A 26,757-nucleotide genomic window follows, 5' to 3' on the forward strand; every position below is an offset into this window, starting at 1 on the left:
TTTAAAAGAAAAACAACAAAATGAACAGATAGTAAAACAAAATGAGATAATATAATAAAACAATAAGAACAACAATACGAGACAATGAACAATAAGAAGAAAATTTCTTGAATCTTCCAAACCGAATAGAAAAATATGAAGATTATGAAGGTTTGTGTTCGCAGATGCATATTTCAAAGGAGCGATACTCTTGATTCGAGTAATGCCCATCTCTATCTCTATGTTCAACTGACATCTACTGTCAATCTTGTCAAATAAATTTATTAACATAACCCTAAAATTTTCGAATTTTCAACATTGGAAATTGAAAAATATTTCACATATGTTATTTTATGTAAAAGAATATTTATATTTATTGTTTGTTAATTTTTTATGAAAATAGAAGTATGAGTTTCCTGCAGGAGTTTCAGGTAGTCGTGCTAGCTGCTGGTAAAGGCTCAAGAATATCAGAAATTACCACAGGAAAGCCTAAATGCCTTTTGCCCATAGGACCAAAACCTCTTGTTTGGTATCCCTTGTACAAACTACAATCATCAGGTTTTCACGGTATGTATATTGAAACAAAATATATTAGTTTGAACAATAAAATAGTTTATTTCATCATGATAATATTTGTCATCATTCTCTTTGCCATTATCTTTGCAGTTCTACATAAGTTTCTATCTTGGGTGATACCAACATCAATCCTCTTTACCGACATGTCCTGCCTAAATGTCCCCCCAGGTCTTCTTTGGTCTTGATCTCCTGCTTCTTACAGGAACCTGCAGTTCAGCAATTCTTCGTATTGGGTGATTAACTTCTTAACGTTGAACTGATGTGACACCACATCATCAGCATACATTAAGCTCCAGGGAATGTTACCCTGTAGGTTCGCTAAATTATCTGATCTAAAACTAATGAGAATAAATAATGACTAAGCACCAAGCGTTGGTGCAATCCTACTTTCACATGAAATTTATCAGTCTTTCTCACACCTGTCCTAACATTAGTTGTTACTCCCTCATACATATCTCTCACAATCTTTACATATTCACCAGGGACTCCTTTTTATTTAGTGCCCACTACAGAATATATCGAAGAACTCTATCATATGCTTTCTCAAGATCAATGAATACCATATCGCACCCTCAGTAATATAAGGGCTCAACTCAAAATTTGTGTTAACTGTGATTTTGAATGATATGGGCACAAAATGAAATTCTCTACCAGATAGCGTTGACAGAGGGAGAAAATAATAATAATAATAATAATAATAATATTTATTCATCCTTTAAGACATACAATGTATAGGACATGTCATTAGTTTTACAAACAAACAAACAATAAAATTAATACATTTATAAATTTTATAAACATTTTAAGGTAGATAGAATTGATAACATTTAGGTAATATTTCTGTCCGAAACAAACTCTTCCACAGTATAATAACATTTGGTAAGCAATAAGCTTTTAATGGATTTCTTAAATAAATATTTATTCATTGTTCTATATTTTTTTGGTAAAACGTTAAACAATCTAATGCTCATATACTTTACTGACATTTCAAATTTACTCGATCTATGACCAGGTACCCTCAGCAAGTCGCCACCTCGTGTCGAATAATTGTGGAAACTAGAATTTCTGTCATACATATGAATATTATCAACAGCATATAGTAACATTCTGAAGATATAAATACATGGAAAACTTAAAATATTATTCTTAATAAATATGGGCTTACAGCTGTCAAGAGGTCTAATTCCAAACATTTTTCGTATTATACGTTTTTGTGTTATAAATATTCTGTCACTGTTGACTGCATTCCCCCATAAAACTATGTTGTAACAAAGTCTACTATAAACAAGGCTATAGTATACATTTAAAAGCGCAGAGATGGGCATAATATTTTTAATACGGGATAATGCATAGTACGACTTATTAAGGGACTTACTGAGCATGTCTATGTGAACTGACCATTTTAATTTTGAGTCGAGATACCTAATACCTAAAAATTTAGTATGATTTGAGGAATCCAGTAGTACATTGTTAAAACTTAGATGTAGTACAGGATTAACAGAATTTAAGTTATTAAAATATATTACTTTTGTTTTGTCTACATTTAAAATTAGGTTATTAGATCGACACCAGTCATTAAACCGAGCTAAAAAACTATTGCAAGTAGATGCCAATTTCTCATAGGTCTGTGCTGAGACCACAAGAGAAGTATCATCTGCAAATAACGTCAGGTCCAAAATATCAAACTGGTTAGATGCATCGTTAATAAACAACAAAAAAATCAGGGGTCCTAATACAGAGCCCTGTGGAACTCCCAGATTAATAAAACGTTCCTCCGAAATAGCTTCATTGATTTTAACAGAAATGATCCTATCTGATAGATAATTGATTAGCCAATCTAAAAATATGCCTCTAAAACCAATATTATACAGTTTATTACTAACAAAACGACTATCAAGACAATCAAAGGCACGGGTTAGATCAAAAAAGAGACCTGCCACATATTCACCTGCATCCAAAGATCTGTAGACCCTTTCACAAAATCTGCAGGCAGCAGACTGAGTGGATCTACCGGTACGGAAGCCATGTTGACAATCACTTACAATTTTAAATCTACCCAAAAACTCAGACATACGGTTATACACAATTCTCTCAAATACTTTGGAAAGTACACACAATAAGGAAATAGGTCTATAATTTGAAATGTCTTCCGGATCGTCTTTTTTGTAAATAGGAATAACGATTGCTTTTTTTAGAATACTTGGAAAGACTCCTTTACCTATTGATAAATTTATCAAATATGCAATGTGGTTTATTATATCAGATGACATAGCCTTTAATACTCGTATCGAGATAGAATCAAGTCCAGTACTTTTTTTATTTTTTAAATTATTGATCACATTCATTACCTCATTACCAACAACAGGTCTAAAGAAGAAACTGTTTTTAAGAATAGTAGAAGATGTGCAACTATTAGATCGAGAATTCCCAAAATGATTTGACAGTTTCTCTTCGGTTACTGTAGCAAAATAATCACAAAAAACTTCAGACAACTGCTTAGAATCAGTACAACTTTCACCATCTATATTTAATGCTATGTTTTTTTGGATAGACTTCCTGCCAGTTTCCTTGTTAACAAGATTCCATACAGTCTTATTTTTATTACTTGAATTATTTATCAATTGATCATGGAATTTTAATTTAGATTTTTGTAATAGTTCCGCGTGGTCTTTCTTAATTTTGTTATAATTTGCAAGAGAATTGGCATCTTTTAGTTCCTTATTAAGCCAGTAAGCATTTTTTAAATGAACACTAGACTGCTTAACTTCCGGAGTAATCCATTTTTTATTGCAAGTCTGCTTACTGATATTATACCGTTTTACTGGACAGCAATAATCTAATACATATATTAAACTACTTATAAAATTTTCAAAGGATTTATCAACATTATCGGTTAAATAAATATCGTCAAAGTCAGTTACAGATAGCACAGAAGAAATTTGTTTAAGGTTGTTGTCAGACAAGTCTCTAAAATATTTATAATTAGGCTGGTCATTGGATTTAGTACAACTACTATTAATGTCTACTACAAATTCCAAACTGATTGCTCTATGGTCACTTAAATGCGCTTCTAAAACATTAGAATTGTATTGAAGTATATTAGTTGTATTGGTTAAAATATAGTCAATCTTACGGATAGAAGTTTGGTTCAAACAATTTGTCGCTACCCTTGTGGGAACCATAGAGGTTATGCTAAGATTGTAGCTCATTAGAACATCGTTAAAAAGAATTTTAAATAAACTATTTTCTAAATAATCAATGTTTAAGTCACCACAAATAAAAATATCGTCAACATACCTATTACAGAGTTCAATCGTATAGGAAAACTGCTTCAAAAACAAATAAAAGTCTCCACTGGGAGGCCTGTAGATACTGATGACTGCAAATTTTCTTTCACAAAACATTATTTTTACCGCACTGCACTCATAATGCATCTCCACAGCGAACTGGCACACATTGATGATCTGATATTCATACCCACATTTCACATACAGAACTGATCCGCCATGCTCATGGATAGATCGACAATAACTGGTTACAAGATCGTAACCCGGAGTTACCATTAGAGATATTTCATCCTGCTTACACCAGTGCTCCGCAATACTGACGACAATGGGATTTTCTTGGTCAAGCAGAATTTCCAACCTTTCAAGTTTGTTTCTAATAGACGCTGTATTTAACTGTATAATTTTAAAAATTGCCGTATGTTTTGTTTCATTGTCGATAGATACTTCTACTCGATTTGCTCTTTCTTTTTCCTCAATTGAAAAAAATTGAAAAGGAACATGAATGATTTGGTAAATATATTTATGCCTCTCTCTCACTCTCCCCCGCCACCTCTGGTTTTTATTGCTACAAGGGAGCAATCAGTAACATGTCTTTCTATGTCAAAAATCCTGGTTAGTTTGTGTTTTAACATTTTGTATTATATAGAATAGTTTTTAGTTGAGCCATTATATTATGCAAAATATAATAAATAAATCAGTCTAATTCATAATAGATCGTTATTTTGCATAAACAGTGACAGGACATTAATAATATAAGGGATCAAACTTATACAGTTCCTTATTTATGTTATGTTTTTTTGTACTATATGGGACTAACTTGAAAGTGTTTTTTTCAATTACATGTAATTAATGGAATTTATTTATATTAATTTTTTTTCTCATCGCTATTTATAGTGCAATTATCAAATACCAAATCTGCCAAATTTCCCATTTATAACTTAAAAAATAAGCATGTTATTTGAAAAAATCAGAATCTTTAAACGTGATTTCCCAAAAATCTCCTTTTTTGAATTGTGCCTCTATATCACTGAGGTTGCAGGTGAGCGGCCGTGGGTAACGGCATAAACGCTGGCCTCATACGCCAGTAGACGTGGGTTCGATCCCTGCCAAAGACAAACCATTTTCATTTCCAATAATGACACGAGCCGTCTCACCGTGCCTCGGAGAGTACGTTAAGCCGTCGGTCCCCCTGGGCTAGTGTACATCGACACTAGTTACTTGAAACAGGGTTAAAGATGTAATTGGCGCTGGAACTATCCGAAAGGATCTCCCCGGCAAAAATGCCATACGATATTATTATTATTATACTGAGGTTGCGATATGAGAATTTGTTTCTACAGGATATTCCTGTATTTTTCCATCAACTGCTTTATAATGAAAATTGCATCTGTGGTTGATCTGCCCTGCATAAAGCCAAATTGATTATCAGATATTTTGGTTTCTTCACGTATCTGTCTATCAATTACTCTTTTCCATATTTTCATGAAGTGACTAAGTAGTTTTATGGACCTGTAGTATATGTATTGTTGTATATCTCCCTTGATTTTGTAGACATGCACTAATCTGCTTCTCCTCTGATGATGATGATATTTGCTGTTTTTTTTTGTAATGTCTTTTTTTTAGATGTTATTTTGGTTGTTCTGGAACATCAAAAGACTGAAATTCAGAGTACATTGGAAAAGAGTGATTTGGAAATAAAAATAGACTATTTCACCATAAGTGACAATGAAGATCTAGGTACTGCTGACAGTTTAAGACTCATCCATGACAAACTGAAATCAGATGTGTTAGTAGTATCTTGTGATTTTATTAGTGACGTGAATCTGAAGGGACTCCTAGATCAGTTTAGAGCAAATAATGCATCTGTTGCATCTTTATTAATACAACCCCAAAGCAATGAACCCATTATTGTGCCAGGGCCAAAGTCTAAACACAAACCAGGTAAATAAAATAGTTTATTTCCAAAAAGATCTCAAACACGTCTACAACTTTGTCATTTAACACCTTGGCTGCGTTATGGGACAAATAGACCTCTTACTACACTAACGGTTGGCTGTGTCGACTGTGTCATAAAACAAAGTGGCGAATGAGGTATAAGGGAAATTTATGTCTCGTAAAAATACGCCATACACAAATGTTGTGCCTCATGTTGTTCTCAATATCAGCCACGTGACACACTGTACAGTTGAGTCTGCGAGTCTTTACCCGTGCGTCATCATTTAAAGCATACGAAATAAGTCAGAAATTTACTAAACGCAACAACAAGTGGATATTATTCCGATCACTGGTTATAGTATAAAATTTGACGTTATCAAATAAATAGAATGTCAAATTTAAGTTATGCTTTAAAATTTTGGTGCATAATTACAGCTACATTTGAAGTAGCTTCATAAATTATTTTATTATCATTGATTAATAAATATATAAACAATTTATAAAAAAATTCATTACCATATTTTCTTTTTGTTATTTTATTCACTTTGGCGGAACCTTAAACACAAGCATTTAACTGTGTCAACAATGAGGTTAGCTTTGTAAGTTGTCAAAATTTATCGTAAAATAACATAAACTTATCACAAAATTTCTAACTCCAATATAAAATTAGTTGTGAAAACAACTGTTTGTATACTATAAAAAACTTCAAAATGCAAAAATTTGACAAAATAACAGCAAAAAATTCAACAAACTGACAGCCACAAAAGTAAACAAACCAAAACGTTAGAAATTGTACTTAAAATATGTGAAGACATCCGAAATCGTCTTTCTTTGTACCTATCTCTTTTCAATGCACTGAGTCTAAATCGTTCATAAAAATAACATGTATTTTTACTTAATAACAGGCGGCAGCTGGTTTGTCATTAATTTCATGCGTGGAAGAGAATGATGCTAAATAAAAAGTATGTGTTTTATCTCGCCAGGTATTAATGACGCACGGGTAAAGACTCACGGACTCAACTGTAGTTGTCTTGTTAGCATAGAAACAAGCCTCATGGCTGTAGGGACTCATTTTTTTTAATTATGGCAGCCAACGTGTTAATATTGATACTATGTCTATAAACATTATGTATTTAAGATTTGGTTTTTATTTACACTTTCCACAAATTTTTTAGAACGAGACTTGATTGGTGTTGACACACAGACAAACAGAATTGTATTTTTGGCATCTGCTAGTGATTTCGAAAATGAGATCTCGTTACCCATGTCTCTCCTAAATAAACACACAAGCATTAAAATGTACAGCAACCTAACCGATTCTCACATATATGTACTCAAAAATTGGGTTATAAAGTATCTTAAAAGTGAAGATAGTTTTACTTCATTGAAAGGTAAGTGTTAATATAATGTTATTAACTTTATGCATTTTATTTGTCTTATTTGTTTATACTAAGCTTACTATAAATGCGGTAAAGCTCAAAATTATAGTGTCTACTCCATAATCTGTTTTCCTGCATGCCTTTATAAATATGTCTAAAGATTTTACGGTCAAAACAGCTTAAATGTTCTTCATCACTTTTTGTCATTGTCTACGTTTCTGACACATAAGTGAGGGCGGGCTTGATTAGAGTTCTATATATCAATATTTTCATTCTTTTTGTGACTATGTTTGATGTTAAAAGTTTCTTAATCCATGTTACACTCTATTTGCTAGATATATCCGTCTGTTTAATTTCTGCAGTTACTGTATTAGTTTGTCTGATTTATGAGCCTAGATTCTATTCACTATAGTACTATTAATATATTAATAATGATTAAATTTATTTTGTATCTTGTTTGTTATTTTTATTTAAACTTTTTTTAGGCGAGCTGTTACCACACATTATTAAAAAGCAGCTAGGAAGGCCACCGAAACCGGTAGACACAAAAGAATCCATACTAAATACAAAAGATTCAGGAGACATATTTGCATATGCTAAAGAAGATGAACTGGAATTAGCAATTAGAAAGCTATCATCTTTTAATGATCATACAGGTGATTTGAAAGACGTTTACCATGGAGATCCTATAAGATGTTACGCCTATATAGCACCAAAGGATATTTTTGGAGTTAGAGTTAATACCTTAGCAGCTTATTGGTCAACGAATGCTAAGGTAAAAGATACTATTAATTTTTTTTCCAGTATTTCAATTTTTGAAGTTATACTTCTTTAGGCACGATTGGGAAAAATGTTGAGAGTGAATTTTTATAAAAATGACAGTATGAAGTACACGCATAGCGACATTATGAAGTTAGTTGGTAAATTTTTTAGTTTAAGATTAATGAGAATTTAACTTCTTCTTATACTAGTTGTATATCCGTCAATCTATTAATTCTGACGTTGAAGTATTTCTTGAGGGGTAGACTCTGCCAGCTATTTCTCCATCTTTTTGGTGGTCTCCTCGGTGGACGCTTGCCAACTGGTTTTCCTTCTAGCGCAATGCTTGGTAGTCTGTGCTCCTCCATTCTTTTACATGACTAAACCATTCTCTTCGTCTTTGCCTGTCCCATCTTACTACATCTTGCACGCCACATTGTTTCCTGATGATGTTTCGTAATCTATCCCTTCTTATCTTCCCTGCTTAGGGATGGGAAAAACCTACCGGTTTTAACGTAAAACCGGTCTTTTTACTTCGCAATAACCGGTTTTACCGGTTGTTTTTTTGTCCCGGCTATAAACGGTTTTTTCTTTTTAAAGTAAAAACCGGTTATTAGGTTTATTTAGGATTATTTTAGGTTAGGTATTATTTTGGATCCCAATCATAATTATTATTCTCAAGTAATTATTCCAAACAAAACCATATTTCAAATTTTATTTTATAAATACAGAAGCAAACTGAAAGTACAAACTCACATCAGGCAGAAACAATTAAGTTTTATTATAATATTTCCTTGAAAAGGTATTTGTAATCATAATATTTACATAAGAAGTGATTTGATTGAAGTAGATGCAAACAGCATCTATTTTTCATACTTGACTCTTGACATTGAAAGTGGGTGAATGACTTTTTCTGATTACCAAAAATAATGTTCTGACTATGAATATCGAATTACCGATTACGAATACGAATCTCCAAGGATTTCCCTACATTTTCGAAACGGTACACCCATACAGGAAGTATTAAATGGGTTAAAATGTAAATAAATACCTATTATACAAATATACAAACGCGTTAAAAGAAATACATGATAACATTTTTTTATCGTAGTAAAAATGAAAGATAAATTGCATTATCCAAATTATTTTTAAGTAAAATATTTATGTTGATATTATTTTTTTTAAATCCCATTTGAAAGAGTCTGGGAAATTTTTTGTAAGTTGAAATGGTTGGGTTAAATTGTATATTATTGCAATATGTATATTATATTAATCTTACGCTATATTATGTTTAATAATAATCAATAAATATATAATAATAATAAAATAATAAATAAATATAATAATTAATAGAATAAAATGGTTTTATTAAAAATTGTGTTTTATTTATATTGATATTGATGTTCTTTCGATAGTACTAATTTTGATCATATTGATATCGAGTATCGAGTCGAGTGAAGTATCGAAAACTAAAGTGCATTGTAAATATGTAACATTGTAACCTATTGGGTTAAAAAAACCGAAAACCGTTTTTTTTGCCGGTTATAACCGCCAAGTTAAACCGTAAGCAAAAAAAAACGGTATAACCGAAAACCGGTGTTTTGTCAAAAACCGACATGCTATTGCTCTTAGTGTCTTCATCTGGGCTGTTCGTTCGTAGCATGCTTTTGGTTTTATTGGTATCTTCTCTGGATTCAATACCATATAGGTCATAACAGGTCTAATGCAAGTTTTATAAATTGTAACTTCGCTATCCATTCTCATATATGGGTTATACCAGATAACCCTTATATAGGTTACACCTAGATATTTGAAGTGGTTTAGCTGTTCTATGGGTTTCCCGTCTACTCTCAAGAGTTTAACTAAAATAACTAATTTTTTAATTTTCGGTATTGTTTTAATACAATTTTTTGGAAAGTAGCGAGTATTAAAATTAGTTCAATATTTAAATAAAATACAAATAAACTGTTTAAAATATATTTATTTCGTTGAAATCATATAAGTAGTAGAAGTATAACTTCTAACGTGCGTACAAAGTACACACACATTCTTTTTTTTTATTTATATTCTTCATGTTTTAATTATAAATAATTTAATATCTTCTTATTTTTTTATAAAAATAACTATCTTTTTATTGATAATTTAGTGACGAGGTATTCAAATAATTAGAAAATTTGTAACTTCAATCATTATCAAGAACATTATCAAGAATTGAGTTACACCATCTCTGAAATTATTTATCTGACTTACATACAGTCGGAAAAATGAAAATATATCCATGAACGATCACATCAATCACTTATTTTGTATTGGCTATCTTTTTCTATAACAAACATTTGTTATTTATAGAAAAAGACAGCAAATACAAAATACGTGATTGATGTGATCGTTCATGGGTATTCTTTCATTTTTCCGACTGTATATAAATATATGTTCATTATTAATATGTAACATTTTACGCAAGAAAACAGGTTAAGAACCTTTTTGAACAACTATATAACATTTTTTTTTGTTTTAGATCCTTGATCGATGGAGTAGATTGACAAATTCAAAAGAACTGACCCTTAAGTCTTCGAAAGCAGTTATTACTTCCAATCAAGTAGACGACAAGTGTATTATATGGGAAAATGCCAAACTTAATGAGAAGACGTCCTTTAAAAACGCTATTATAGGAGCAAATACTGAAGTGAAAAGCTTTAGCAGAGTATTTAATAGCATCATAATGAATAATGTTAATATTCATGAAAAGTATGTGTAACTGTATATTATTTATATGCTTTTTACTAAAATCGGTGACAAAAACGTAGTTATGAACCTTTAAAAGTGTATGTTGTGCATACACTTCGGACTTACTTTCGTACTAAGAGTTTTTGGCATCTGACATTATTTTTTTGAACAAAATGGCGGATCATATATGGTGGGAAGAAATTGAAAATATCAATCAAAACGGAATATTTTTTCCAAATTTGCTAATTTACTACTTAATGTATTGTTGTGGTTTGCTCAAATGTATGTTTATAATATTTATTTTAAACTTCTCTCTACTTGGACTTACATATATATTTTTTTAACAAATTAATATGATATCTCAGGGCTCTTTTACTAATTAAAAAAAAAACGTGGCTTCAAAGTATTTTTGCTAGTTGCCTTTAAGGAAAGAGGTAGACAATAGGAAAATAAATTTACAGCACAATTATGAACTTACAAAGTAAATGTTATATTTTAAAAACCAATCAGATATCAAAAGTAAAAAAATTGAATAAACATATTATACCATATACAATGATCAGAATAATAAAAATTTCAAACATACATCAAATCATACATCCAAAATTATCAATACAAATTTATTAAACTTAAATCCAAATCAACGATTTCTTAATTTTAGTGATTCAAGATAAATTATCATTTATTTTAATTCTCAATAAAACCAGCAAAACGAATAACTCTAATTTAAATAGGTGGTCGTGATTGATGATAGCCTCTGTTTACTAAAATGACGAAAACTAACCTTTTATCCCCCAAAATTGATGACTTTACCTCACTCTCCTTTGATTGTGTCTTGTCCACTTTGCTCGTACTTTTCTGTTTCTCCAAATACTCCTCTGCTAACTCCTTTGCTCCAAATCATAAGGATATCTCAACTAATCGACTTGGTCCAGTATAAAACTATACATCTGTTTATTACTTACATCATGTCAATTATTTCTTCTGTCTGCTACCACAATTGGAACTTGAAGCGCGACTAATTTTATGAAACAGCCCCACGAATGGAAGCCATTTTAATGAAGCTCGATTAATTTTATGAACATGAAGATATATAGATCTGACAAACTTCGTGCTACAAAAATTTATTAAGTACCTCGGTTGCTCAAGTCATCAGGAGATTTAAGGGAGTGGATTCTTTAATAGATGTTATGATATACTCTTATTAGCTTAGAAAAATTAGAAAGATAGAAAAATCGGAATATGGATGTGAAATAAAAAATAAAGAAAAAAAAAGAATGTGTGTGTACTTTGTACGCACGTAAGAAGATATTCTTCTATTATATAGGTAATTTAAACGAAGTAAATATACTTAACAGGTTATTTGTATTTTATTTAAAAATTAAACTAACTTTCTTATGTACCACTTCCAAAAAATTTTTATTAAAATAACGAAAAATAAAAAAAAGTATGAATCGTCTAGGATTAGAACCCGCGATCTTCCGTGTGCTTCCGTTCTCTGTCCCACCGCTCTGCCAACTACGCCATCGAGCCACTTGAATTGACACGTAAGCTTCGGATATAATTACACAACACGGCGACAAACTGTAAATATGTTATGGCTACATATTTTATTATTTTACTACAGGGAAACACAAATCCAAAAACACAAGAATTATAATAAATAATACATTTCCTAAAACCATTAATATATTCTTTTAATGACTTATTTGCACGGTTACAGATACATACATTGTCATACATACCTATATTGAAAGATTAGCAATGAACTACATACTGCCAGTGTGCGCAGGCGCGTGGTTGATGTACAATTTTACCCTCAATCGATTCGTCGCTAAAGAAGAATATCTTCAAAAAAATATTGGGCGCCACTGGTTACCTAAGGAACCAGAATTTATACAAAAAAAAACAAATATTAAAAGAAAAATGGTATTAAATCAAAATAAAACAGAAAATAGTCAAATAAAAAAAAATATACATAATATACAGAATATTATAACGTAACTTACCTTATTTATTCAGAATTCTATACTCAGTCAATTTTTAATGTTCTTACGATTCAAGAGAGAAGGGAAGAAAATAAATTATATGTTGAAAATCAAACATTATTTATTAAAAACAAAAAAATTAATCTCTGATCTCTCTGTTATAATTAGAGACCAGATTACCAATTAATCAAAGATGAAACGAACAGTTTTACAAATATAAAAATTATACCTTAACAATTAGTGTCCTGGCTTCTTCCTCGTAGCTTGATTCGAAAGTCCAAGGCGCTATTGCACTCGCGAAACACTTCACTGTCGTTAGTTACAGCAAACAGTACATTGTTTATAAACAAACATTATTATAGAAAAATTCAGCTTTCACTTGAAGATAAATAGTTTAAAAGTTCGTTAAACTGGATCAAATTTTACTTTTTCTCGAATAAAATTATTTAGTTAAGACTCCAACATAAATCATTTAGTTAGACTCGAACATGATTATTGAAAGTTCATTAACTTTGACCAAAATAAAGTATGTGAGCATACTACATGTTTTAACTGCACTGTTAAACATAGTAATGAGAAAATTGAAACTCTTCTCTCCTACTTCTGGTTCTGACTGCTTAAGAGAAATTAGTGAATACCAAAATTGGTATAAAATGATAACGACGATCTGCTTAGAAACAGCGGGAAAATCGCCGGGGTTCACGATACACCATCACCATCGCCGGGCTGGAATTAACCTAGCCGGTTGGGAAACTGGAAAACTACATTCCGAGACACTTAATGGAACTCAACTCCATGACGATGGCCCTAAGGGAACCAAAACTAAACTCAACTCGATGGTGGCCCTGGTGGAACTGATTTCTAGGACCGCTAACTCGATCCTTCTAAAACTTGGGTTCCTCTCCCAAAAAAAAGTGACTTCCTACTTAGACCAATAGGAATCATACCAGATATTTCTCTACCAATCAAATGGTCAGAAAAACTCTCAAGACATCCCTCGAACGCCATGATGGTTTTACTTTCAACCAATTACAAATACTTAAACTTCGCAATAACAAAATCCCTTGAGTTTACACGAAATGCCTGACTCATACTATACAGTTAGTTTTGAGAACCAATATTACTAAAGACATCGGCTTATTTTAGGTTGAGCCTTCCGGTCCCGATACAAACATTCAATATAGTTCTTGTCTGTAAATATCATAAACCTTTATACTCTAGTCTGCAAATGCCATAAAAGCCTTTATTTTGCAAACTACAACACTGCAGGGATTCTTCCTCTATATAGATATTTGTATACCGACGAAACATATAACCGACAAACCAAAACTGTAAATATCATAAAAACCTTTTTACCTTGTAAACTACAACAATTCAAGGGTTTATTGAAAAATATTCCGTTTCTTAAATGCGTATTATAAGAAAGAACGGATAAAGAAATAAAATTCGTAATGTTGTGGGAACGCCAAAATGACAAACTCACACCAATGCGGAAAAGCGATTTGAAACTGCGTTTCTCCGATTCAATATACAGGGTGTAGCGAAAGTGTACAACTGTAAACTGGGTCGAAATTTCAAATATTTAAACTGTGGTTTTTTAGACTGTTTCAAACTCTTTCCACCAAACACAAATACAACTTTTCACAACATATACTTTTTCAAAACTTGGCTAATTAGCAACGTCGTCTCAGCAGAAACTGTCGTGTTCTCGCGCGGTATTCAATTCACAATGCCTTCTCCTCTCCTGACAAACTCAATCCAAATGATTAGATCTCCCACTTCGTTTTTAGTGAACCAATCAGGACGTATCTCTATCCAAACAAATTTTAGTGTCTTCTCAAAAAAACCAACTTTCTACTATCCAATAATCCGTAAGTCATTCTTAGTAAACACATAATAAACATTTTCAATTTCTACGGAAAAAGGATAATTACCGATCCCCGATGACTATTCACTAAACCTACTCTTTGGCTAAATCTTTTCATTTTTCGTGGTAATCCATACAATAGAAAGTTCCGCGATAAATGTTTACAAACGTCCATCTAACTAAACGGTAGAAAAACCAATATATTGTCTTCATATTTTATGGGAATGTCTTTAAACCGAATAAGATTCACTAATTCCGAAAAACACTTTCCACATCTAATGCTTAGTAGTTTAATATACAGGATGTTGCGATTTCTGTTGGTCGGTGATTTGATTTTTGTCTTAATATTTTCTGTTTGAATTTTGAAAAAATATGGAACCTTATTAGTATTTTCAAAACTACATAACTTCAGCTACAAATTCCATCCAATGCCGTCTTCGTTTAAGCATTTCCCGTGTGGTGATATCGTTTGTAATGCGAAAGTTTAAATTCAGCGTTTTTTAGGCATATTTCAGATGCCTCATATGTGTTGCCAAACTCAAATTCGAAATTTCATGTTAGAGATTTTAAAGATTCTTCTTCTTCATGTGCCATCTCCGCGACGGAGGTTGGCAATCATCATGGCTATTCTGATCTTAGATGCTGCTGCTCTGAATAGTTCGTTTGATGTGCATCCGTACCATTCCCTCAAGTTACGCAACCACCAGATTCGTCTCCTTCCTACACTTCTCTTGCCCTGGATTTTCCCCTGTATAATCAACTGAAGTATGTTGTATCTCTCATTACGCATAACATGCCCCAGGTACTGCAGCTTTCGTGTCTTGATGGTTTCCAATATTTCCAGTCTTTTGTTGACTCTTCTCATGACTTCGTTGTTTGTTATATGCTCGGCCCATGATATCTTCAGGATTCTTCTATATACCCACAGTTCAAATGCTTCCAACTTTTTAGTAGTCGATGCGTTAAGTGTCCATGCTTCTATCTCGTAAAGCAGAGTCGAAAAAATATAACACCTTTAACTCTCAAGTCTAATTTCAGTTCTTTTGCACAAAGTACCTTTCTCATTTTATTGAAGTTTGTTCTTGCTTTCTCTATTCGAACTTTGATTTCTTTGGAGTAATCGTTTGTGTGATTAATTATTGTGCCAAGATAGTTTTAAATATTAGGCTCTAACAATGGAAATCCCATAGTAACTGGTCAATGGAAGTAATAAATTTTATTTATCACTTCTCATGAGAATCGCAAATAAAATATAAGGATATAAATAAATGCATACGAAAGCTGTACTCTTCACCTTTAAAGCGCATTTTTATTTGTATCGATAGGACGCTCTGATCAAAAGATATTGAATTTTTACCAACTAGTTGATACAAATTTTATGTAAAAAATTGATTTCGCGCACGTAACTGACTTTCAAAATCGTCGGTCGCTTCAAGCGTTGTTTCTGGGAGAATGGTTCATTCTACCATAGCCACCTTTACTTAACAAGCCATGAAGAGAAAAAGGCAACATCGCAATTGATGACGTGCGTAGTCCGACTTTCGGACTACCGCTTTTGAAAACACAATTTTAAAGTAGAAAATCTGGTAAAATTTATAGTATTTTTTGAGTCGAACAAGAAAATATTATTAATTAGAAGTTTGTACAAAATAAAATTAAAAGTACTTCCTTGTAAGTAACGTTTATTATACAAAAAAAAACCAATAACAAGAATATACATGGGATTAATTTTTTTCGAATCCTAAGAAAACTAATGAGTATTTTTCAAAAATTTAAACGCAGAATGAAAGATTACGTTAGGACCGAGGGCCGAAAGTCCCTGAAAACTTCTATGTTTATTTTAATAAGTTACAGGGGCGAAAAATTAAGAAAATTTAGTGTGATTTTTAGTTTCAAATATGTCATTCAAAAACAACTTTTCATTCATTCTAAGGGACTTTCGGCCCTCGGTAATAAAGTAATCTTTCATTCAGCGTTTAAATTTTTCAAAAATACTTATTAGTTTTCTCAGGATTCGAAAAAAATGATTGCATTTAAAATACACTGAAAATTTTGACAGGCGTCAAAATTTTGCATTTTGTTCCTTTCCCTTTAAAGTTTTTCGCACTTATTTAGAAACACCCTGAATTGATAAAGAACAAAAATCTAGTTGTTAAAGTAGCTAACTTTTTTTTATTATCCAACATAAACGAAATAATAAAAAAAACAGAATGTTATTAAGAAAACCAGAGTCTATAGTTGGGTTTTAATATATTATTATTATTATACAAAAAAAAAACCAATAACAAGAATATGTGTAAAATACTTTATTTTAAATAAATAATATCTTATTTTAAATTATATACAAATATCGCTAGAAATAACTATAACAACAATTTCTCACATGGTTTGATGTGAAGTGTTGGGGTTTAGAATTAACTGCTTAGCAACAATATTATTACAGCGTATTGTTAAAGAATCAGGCTATAACACATTAAAAAAATCACTTGAATCGGCCAACAGGTTTAGTAAATATAATACATCAAAAATGACAAAAATTTTAAGTGGACGCATTTCTATATGCACGTAAGTTTATATAAAAATATATTATACTATAAAATATATTATATAAAAATATATTATATTGAACTAAAATCATCTTAATACATACCTTTTAATATTCTTTATAATTTGGAGCACGAAATATTGTAAAATGTTTGAGTTTTTCTGTAAGTACAGTGAATATTATTTAAAAACATTTAAAAATAAATGAGAACTGTCAGAATTAACCGGTCTACGCTTAGATGTTGCCAAGTTTCAACTTCATGGCTTGTAAAGTAAAGGTGGCTATGATTCTACACAGAAAGTGGTAATAAACATTTTTGTTCAAAATTATCTCAGCTACGGGTCGCCGGCAGTTTCTCAACTGTCATGAATACAACTAACTTCACGCGGAACTTTGATACGAGAAATCCAGATCCCGTAATTCTTTGAGCATTATAAAGTGAGTACAAAGACATACATATTTCTTTTTTTGTAATTTCACCTTCAATTTACCGTGCACTTCTCGTAGACTATGCCGATAAGATAGAGTCGTGTTGAGAAACTGCAGCGTGCCCCTCATCTACATTTCTTTTTTTAAACATTTTTTTCTCAGGCATACAGATTCTTGGTATATCGATGTTTTACGTTTTTCACCCTAAGAGAGGGTGGTTTTAGTGGAAACCAGGGGGGTAGGAGCATAGGCGTAACCAGGATGATTCTAAGGGGGGGGTTACAACTACCTGAAAGGGGGGGGGGTTACAACTACCCAGGCAACCAACTGACGTCATATAATGTCGAGGAAACGTCAGTTTTGGTTGAATATATACACGTATTTGAAAATTACGTCATATCGACGTCTTTTGTAGGTGACTTTAAATACGTAAGATTAATGACGTTAAAGTAACGTTTAAAAAACGTTTTCTTTTCAGACAGTTTAAGTCTGACGTCACAAAATTGGGAGGAGCTTGTTTGTATTACTCCAAACAATTTCGTTAAATAATTTTCATAAGAAATTTCTCATTTATTGTTTACGTGGTTTGTGTCTTGTGTGATAAAATAAGACTTTTCGTTTAGATATTTAGTTGAAGAAACGTGTTAATTAAGAGATTTGTATTCGTTTTTGCTCAGTGAGTTAGTTTAATGCAGTATTCTTCTTGACAACTGTTTGAGGTTATGTTTATTTTCTGTTAATGAACTAATTATGTGTTATCGACTTTTATCGAGTAATTTGTTAATAAATTATTTATTAGTTTGTATGTTTTTTCAGTTTTGACACAGTAAGTAGGTATACTTATATAAATAGTGAAAATTCTATAATGCGAGGGCTGGTACAATCATGCAGAATCAATGTTAGATTTCTTCTAATGCACAAGCGATCTTAAACAAATAGTAGTATATCTTCATCGACACATGAGACGTAGGCCTATAGGTTTCATGTTACCTATTTTTTATACTACCTATTTTGAAACATCTGAAAGAGGTCACTTTTTGAAAGTATTAAAGACGTGAATATTACCGACGTATAAAAGACGTCACCTTTTAGACGTTTTAAAATCGTCACAATTATGACGTCAAATCGATGAGACAAATACACGTGATTTTCAACGTCGATACTACGTCATAGAAAGACGTCAATTGGTCATTTTTATGACGTGTTATCTACGTTATAAAAACGTCGTTTGGTTGCCTGGGTACTGGAAGGTCTCTGAGGGCTATGGTGTTAAGCGTATAGAGCTCAAAGTACATCCCAATGGGGGGGGGGTTACAACCCCCGAAACCCCCCCCTGGTTACGCCTATGGGTAGGAGTGGCAAACTTTTTTACATCTTTTTTGTGGTCCCAAAATTGACCTTCTCAGCAAAATGAACGACTGGACTAAAAGCAAAATTGTTTTTAATTTCCGCCGGATATTGGGACCATGCAAGTTCGGAAAAGCGACACCTGGTTTCGTAGCTCGGCAACTTTTTTCGCACTTTTAAATATATTGGCAAATCATATTGGTCCTGGTTGCTGGATAATTGTCAAGGCCGTAGTCCAAAAAAAAATTATAAGAAGAAAAAGTAAGCTTTAGGTTATGTTATTAAAAGGTAAAGAATTGTACGTAGTAAATAAAATTAGTTATTAAAATACAGTTCTGCAAGCAAAATACAATTAATTAAATATATTTTATACAGTGAGCACGTAAAGGTTGGAATAAATTCCTTTTTTCATGAATGGGCGATTTTGGAAAAAAATCCCGAAACAGGTCAATTTTTATTTTTAAATTACGACTTATTGGCATATATATCATACTAGTGACGTCACCCATCTGGGCGTGATGACGTCATCGATGATTTTTTTAAATGGGAATAGGCGTCGTGTGATAGCTCATTTGAAAGGTAATTCAATTCTCTATTCAGTAATATAAACATTAACATACTTTTTTTGACAGGGTGTCCAAAAAAATTTTTTAATTAACTTTATTGACAAAAAGAAGAATGTATGTAATTTATTTAATTCAAAGTACACTTTACTGCTCTCAGAAAACAGAAAAAAGTGTTTATTTGAAAAATATTCATTGCTTTTCGCTTAAATTAAATGTTCAAACTGTCAAGAGGCAGGTGGGTGGCTGCTTTAATGTTGAATTTAAGCAAAAAACAATATTTATTTGTCAAATAAACATTTTTTCTTATTTTCTGGTAGCAGTAAAATGTATTTTGAATTAAATAAATTACACACATTCTTCTTTTTATGTCAATAAATTTAATTGAAAAAAATATTTTTTTTGACACCGTGTATAAATAATTATATTAATGTTCATATTACTGAATAGAGAATTGAATTTCCTTTCAAATTATCTATCACACGACCCCTATTCTCATTTAAAAAATCATCGATGACGTCATCACGTCCAGATGGGTGACGTCACTAGTATGATATAAACTCCTGGACAAAATTAACGCACCACTCATATTTTTCTCAATAATATTTATTTATTGATACTTTACTGTACGACAAGTTGCCTATGGACCTTGTTTGACAGTGACAGTTGTTATGTAAGCTAATAATAGTCTTGTTTTAACAATAATTTGTATTAAACTTCGTTTTAGACTAAAAGTGGGTTAAACTTTTCATAAAAAGTGCCGATTAAAGCAAAGTGCTTGTGAGAAACAAGCTTTTTAGTGTGATATTTTTCATCACATGCATGTTTGGAAGTTCATTTACATAAAAATCAAATAAAAAAATGAACCTCCAAAGAAATTTGTCAATGGAGGAGGCAGTGTGAGCATCGACTCTCCTAGATGAAGGATATTCAATGCGATACGTTGCAGGTTTGTTAAGAAGACATCATTCCAGCATCAGTCGCAAGGTGAGGCGATATAATGAAAGATGGTCGTACGTCGTACCATCGAAGACCAGAGCAAGGGCGAAAACGTTGCACTAATGAAATTGATGATCGTTTTTTGAGACAACGTGCTCTCAGAGATACGAGAGTCACCAGCAGTTTGCTAAAAATTGAACTAGCAGATGTTCGAAATGTCGCGATTTCGTCTCGAACAGTTAGAAGACGTTTACATGAAGCAGAATTGAGCAACAGGAAACCGACCAAAAAACCCTTGCTTACCAAAGAACACAGGGTTCAGAGATTGAATTTTGCAAGATTGCATCAAAATTGAACCATCGATGATTGGAAACAAGTTCTTTTCTCCGATGAGACTAGAGTAAGCCTAAAAGCTCCAGATGATCAGAAGCGTGTCTGGCGAAGGCGAGGAGAAAGGTTTGATAGCTGCAATATCTCTCCTAAAGTACCTTTTGGTGGTGGCTCTAAAATGTTTTGGGGGGAATTTGTTTTGAAGCTCGTATGGAGTTGGTTTCCATACGTACGAGGTCTATGAACGCCCATTATTACTTAGACAACATTTTTGTCGAACATGTAATGCCCTTTGCTCCGTTTCTTGGACCTAATTTTTTATTCATGCAAGACAACGCTCGTCCTCATGTGGTTCGACAGGTTATTGGCTACCTAAATGATGTTGATATTCCATTATTAGAGTGGCCACCTAACAGTCCGGACATGAATCCTATAGAGCATCTACGGGACTATCTCAAAAAAAAGATTCGAAGTCGTAGACCCTCTATTGCCAATCGCAACCAACTCATTAAGGCCGTTTTTGAAGAATGGGAGAATATTCCGCAAGCTTTTGTTGAACACTTGATATCAACCATGCCTCGGCGCATAAATGCAGTCATAAGAAGTAGAGGAGGGCCTACACGGTATTAGTGTTGACCCAGATGCATTTTATTGTGTTACTTTACTGATTTTTTTCTTTTTGCAATTTGGAGTTATGCTAGCTTATTTACGCATTTCCGGCAAAAACAATTTTTAAAGAAACAATAAGGCAAATTAAGGTCATGATAAAGTCATGTTGGACTTACTTGTAGGTGTTTATTATTATTTCAATGTAACTTAGTTTTATTTTGTGTTCATATTGTAAATATTTAGATTAACTAAAGTGGTGCGTTAATTTTGTCCAGGAGTTTATATACCAAAAAGTCGTAATTTAAAAATAAAAATTGACCTGTTTCGGGATTTATTTCCAAAATTGCCCAGTCATGAAAAAATGAATTTATTCCAACCTTTACGTGCTCACTGTATAATAATTGCATATCATATCAATATTGTGAGCAACATATAGTTTTTCTTCTTCAATGACAGTAGGTATGAAATATACGTCAATTTGACAATTTCAATTGACAATATGAATTATTTAAGAAAGTTGCAATATTTCTCCGCTATTCGCGCACGATCGTTTCTCGTATTCCCTCCAAGTACTTGCACACCGCGAATAGCCCACTTGACATGTTTCGCTAAAACATTAGTTTCATTATGAGAATTAAACTTATTTTAAAATTATCATTCTTTTGAGAAAGCTGATATTTCAACAAAATATCTCATTTTGACTATGGGATCAGAGAGCCTTTGTTTATGGCATTTTTTGTGTTAACAAAATTACATGCATGCACTATGTTCTTTGTATTCTCGATGGTTATCTCGTACAAAAAAATATTGGATATATTTCTTAATATTTTGACTTACAAATACGTTGGACAAAATAACCAAATATTTTACAAATAGTGTAGATTCAAATTTCAAATGATTTTTTTTTACATTTCAGAGTTGCTTTAGAAAACTGTATAGTTTGTGATGGAGCTACAATTGAAAATGGTTGTAAAATAAAAGGTTGTATCATAGGAAGCAATCACGTGGTTTCGGAAGAATCGGAGCACACAAATGAAGTTCTTACCGAGTCAGATAGGTTAATGGAATTTTAATATAAGACATTGTATAAAATACTAAATTACTTTTATAAACACTATTAAACTATTTTGTGTTTTAATATTGATTTTTTGAAAAATAAAAACTACTAAAAACGAAAAAAATAAGGAAAATGGCAAAATCTCAATAAGTTCAACATTTTGACCTTCTTTGTGTGCCATCTCAAAATTCGGAACAAACGATCACCTACAAACAGTAAAAACCTTAATAGAAAAATCTATAGAATATAACAGATCAATGGTACTTACCTTAGTAGACTTTCACAAAGCCTTCGACACCATGGTATTAGACAACATTATAAATAACTGCTCTGAACAATAGTAGAATAGACTACCGGTTTACAAAGTTAGTACAAACATTGTACCAAAACGCCACAATGCGTGTAAAACTACACGATACCACCAGAGAAATTCATATCAAGCGAGGTGTGAGACAGGGCGACACTCTCACCTAAATTATTTATAACGGTCCTCGAATACGCATTTAAAATGCTAAAGTGGGAAATAGAGGAATAAAAATAGATGGGGAAATGCTCAATCATCTGCGTTTTGCCGTCAATCATTGCGTTATGCAATCATTATTACCGAAGATCTGGGTGAAGCACAACAAATGCTACATGAATTAGAAAAAGTATAAAAACTCTCAACATGAAGTAAAACACTTCTATGTAAAAGGTATATTTAATAAAATTTTAAAACTCCCAATGGATTAAATAAAATGGGTTAATTCAGAACGTTTTCGGACCTATCAGGCCATCATCAATGAATTCATATATACTTGCTAACTAGCCCCAGAACCAAACAATGGTTGTACTAATAATTCAATCTACATTATAGTGTGAAATTGGAAAGGCTAAACGCCGATGTTAAAGGAATACATCCGAGAACATGGTGAGACTCTTAAACGAGAACCCTAACAACCATCTTGGGCCAACGAGGTCTGCCAAGTGGCAGACTTCCCGGATGTATTCCTTTAACATCGGCGTTTAGCCTTTCCAATTTCACAACACTATAATGTAGATTGAATTATTAGTACAACCATTGTTTGGTTCTGGGGCTAGTTAGCAAGTATATATGAATTCACTGATAATGGACTGATAGGTCCGAAAACCTTCTGAATGAACCCATTTTATTTAATTCATTGGGATTTTTAAAATTTTATTAAATATACCTTTACATAGAAGTGTTTTACTTCATGTTAAAGTTTTTTAACTATATGGTATACGTATACAGCAAACCCAGGGAATTACCTCTTTTAGTTTTGTAGAAAAAGTATCTTCAACAATAGGTCTAAAAATGAACCTCAGTAAGACCAAATTTATAAACACCTAACCATCCAAAATCAAGTGAATGAATTGACAGAAAAGTACATATATCTCGGTGATGAAATCAGAATAAGCAAGTATAACCAGACCTGTGAATTTCAACGATGAATAACACTTGCTTGGGCGGCGTATGGTTCAACAAGAGATATTTTTAAGAGCAACATCCCGATAGCTATGAAACGGAAGACATTTGACCAATGCGTTCTTTACATTATGACACACTGAGCAGAAACTCTCACGCTCACAAAAACAACAGCACTAAAAATGCGGGTGGCACAAAGGCGCTTGAAAAAATCGATTCTCGGCGTGACAAAATAAGGAACCAAGACCTAAGGAAAAAAACAGGTATCACTGACGTCGTCGAAAGTATAGCCAATCTGAAATGGAATTGGGCAGGTCACGTAGCAAGACTAAAAGACTCAAGATGGACCAGAAAACTAATTGACTGGCGCCCGAGAGAAGACAAACGCAGGACGACCACCAACACTCTGGATAGACGACATTAAACAAACATAGCAACAAGAACTACAGAACCGTGGAGAGTGGCGAAAAATGGAAGAGACCTATATCCAGGAGTGGACGGAAGAAGTTGCATGGTGATGTGTGCAATCCCGCCTACTATGGTTGGTTAGCATCATGGCAATTCTGACTCTGGATGTAACAGCTAGGATTAAAGGCTTGCTACATCCTTTTGATGAGCAGTTGTAGTGGACACCACATGTTGTTAGTTCGTGTATCCCACTAAGGTTAGTCCTTATTTATTCTCATTAGTTTTAGATCAGATAACAAGGATTGCACCAAGGGTCGGTGCTTAGTTCTTATTTATTCTCATTAGTTTTGGATCAGGTAACAGCGAAACCACAGGGTGACATTTCCTGGTGCTTAATGTATGCTGATGATGTGGGGTTGGTGGGAAATAGTGAAGGCAACTTAGAACAAAAACTGGAATAGTGGAGACAAGCGCTTGATTAAAACTTAGTAGGACAAAGACAGAGTATTTGGAATGTTCGTTTAAAGATGGAGCTACTACAAATAAAACGATATCTTTGGATGATAAAATGATGTGAAAAGTATCACAGAAAAGTAGGCATTACAGAGTAATGGGGAAATGGATGGAGATGCATGCAATAGAATTAGGGTTGGATCTGGATGGATGAAAAAAAAGTTCGTGTACCTTGTGGCTAAGGTATAGTGTAGGGTTTTCAGGTCGCGCAAGCGCCCCTAACGTGACTTTACGACTCCTTACGTAATGGGGACCGACGGGTTTATGTGCCCTCCGAAGCACGGTGGATGGATGAAATGAAGGAAAGCGAGTGGTGGGTTGTGACAGAAAAATTCCAATAAAGCTGAAGTGCAAATTCTACAAAACAGCCATAAGACCGGCTATGATGTACAGAACTGAATGTTGGGCAGTTAAAAGAATAAGAGAAACAACGAATGCATGTAGCGAAATGAGAATGCTTAGATGGATGAGTAGAGTAACAAAATGGATAAAATTAGGAGACGTCTAGGGGTGGGACATTTCTGGAAGAATCAGGAGAGGAACACGTGGGGGAAACGCTTAGATAGGACATGTCGGTAAAGGGGACTGATGTTGATATAGCCCAAGATAGGAACTTATGAAGAAATGCAATGGGGGAAGCCGATCCCGCATAGGGATAATAACAAAGAGAATGATGATTCCGCAAGAAAACAGTTTAAAACAAAAATTCAGTTTTTGCAATCGAAATTAAAATGTGAGTTATTTATTTACCTCTTTATTTTATTTAAAAAGCCGGAAATACATGGTTTATGCTTATGTTATGATATAAGTTTTTTGTAATATGGATCCTTTATCTTCTTAAAAAATTTTCATAATCTTCCTGTATGCGCCTTATTACCAGACCACCAAACTCGATGTATTTGGGCATGTTTTCAGTGAACCATCCTGCAGGAAGAACGGGAGATATGAATATAAACAGTAATCCAATTGCAAGAAATGGCCAAATTATGCTAAACAAAAGCTGAATTATTTTTGAAGCTACTACCCATGCTCCTATGAAACATAAAAATCCAATAATGGATGTTTGAAAATCGGGGCTGGTTATAATTTGTGAGAAATTTTTGACTGCTGGCTCCATATCAGTTTTGAAAGTTCTACTTGGAATTTTGAATGTGACGTCTCTGTCAACTTTTCAAAATGCATTGGCGTACCGTTTTTGATATTTATTTGTTAAATATTTTTACAAATTGTTCAAGCAAAATAATATGATATGCTAGAACCCTTCGGTTTGCGTGGTTTTCAAACTTAAGATCGTATGCACAAAATTTCGGGCTAATGCTTTTTAAATGCATTAATTTTTTTCATATCCTGAGAAAACTAATACATAAGTATTTTAGAAAATGTTAAACGCAGAATGAAAGTTTACATTATTACCGAGGGCCGAATGTCCCTGAAAAATTCTATGTTTATTTTAATAAGTTACAGGGTGAAAAAGAAGATAAAATTGAGGGTGATTTTTAATTTCAAATATCTCATTCAAAAGAAACTTTTGTGTTTATTATAAGGGACTTTCGGCCCTATGTGAGTTCATTTTGCGTTTAAATTTTTCAAAAATATTAGTTTTTTCAGGAATCGAAAAAAATGAATGCATTTAAAAAGCATTGTCCCGAAATTTCGCGCCCACGCTCTTAAGCAAATTTAATACAGTTTTAGATAATGTCTATATAATCTTTGGTGCTGATGTTAATAGAAGAAACAAAACATGTATTATGCGCACAAAATTAATCTTATTTATTTATTCACACATCTATTATTTTCAGTACCGAAATTGTTTTCTATTTATTTTTTGTTTCTTTAGTCAAACAATGTTACTTAATTGTCCTAATTCACGTTATAAGGATGAATCATTAGAGGATAGATAAAACTTATTACACTTCGACCAATAAAAAATTCAAATGGAAGTGTACCTTCTTCTGCTATTGCGACTAGGGCTTCGACAATTTCTAGGCGCGTAGCAGAAGGCGAATATTTTGGTTTTAAAATAAACACGAGTAAAACAAAATCAATGGACCGAAAGGTCACCAATGCTGGACTCTTTCCTGGATACAGATATGG

The 26,757-nt window shown here is 32.6% G+C and overlaps 1 protein-coding gene across 1 annotated transcript; it reads left to right on the forward strand.

The window, feature by feature from the left end:
• The first annotated feature begins 248 nt into the window (after nt 1-248).
• Nucleotides 249-22,384, forward strand: LOC114325800 (translation initiation factor eIF-2B subunit gamma). The gene is made up of 6 exons (XM_028273928.2): nt 249-546; nt 5,466-5,783; nt 6,953-7,168; nt 7,642-7,931; nt 10,434-10,663; nt 22,176-22,384. Exons 1-6 carry the CDS (start codon nt 387-389, stop codon nt 22,330-22,332), a joined length of 1,371 nt encoding a protein of 456 aa, XP_028129729.1. The 5' UTR covers nt 249-386; the 3' UTR covers nt 22,333-22,384.
• The last annotated feature ends 4,373 nt before the right edge of the window (nt 22,385-26,757 follow it).

This window comes from Diabrotica virgifera, chromosome 2, assembly GCF_917563875.1.
Source record: "Diabrotica virgifera virgifera chromosome 2, PGI_DIABVI_V3a".
NCBI lineage: Eukaryota > Metazoa > Arthropoda > Insecta > Coleoptera > Chrysomelidae > Diabrotica > Diabrotica virgifera.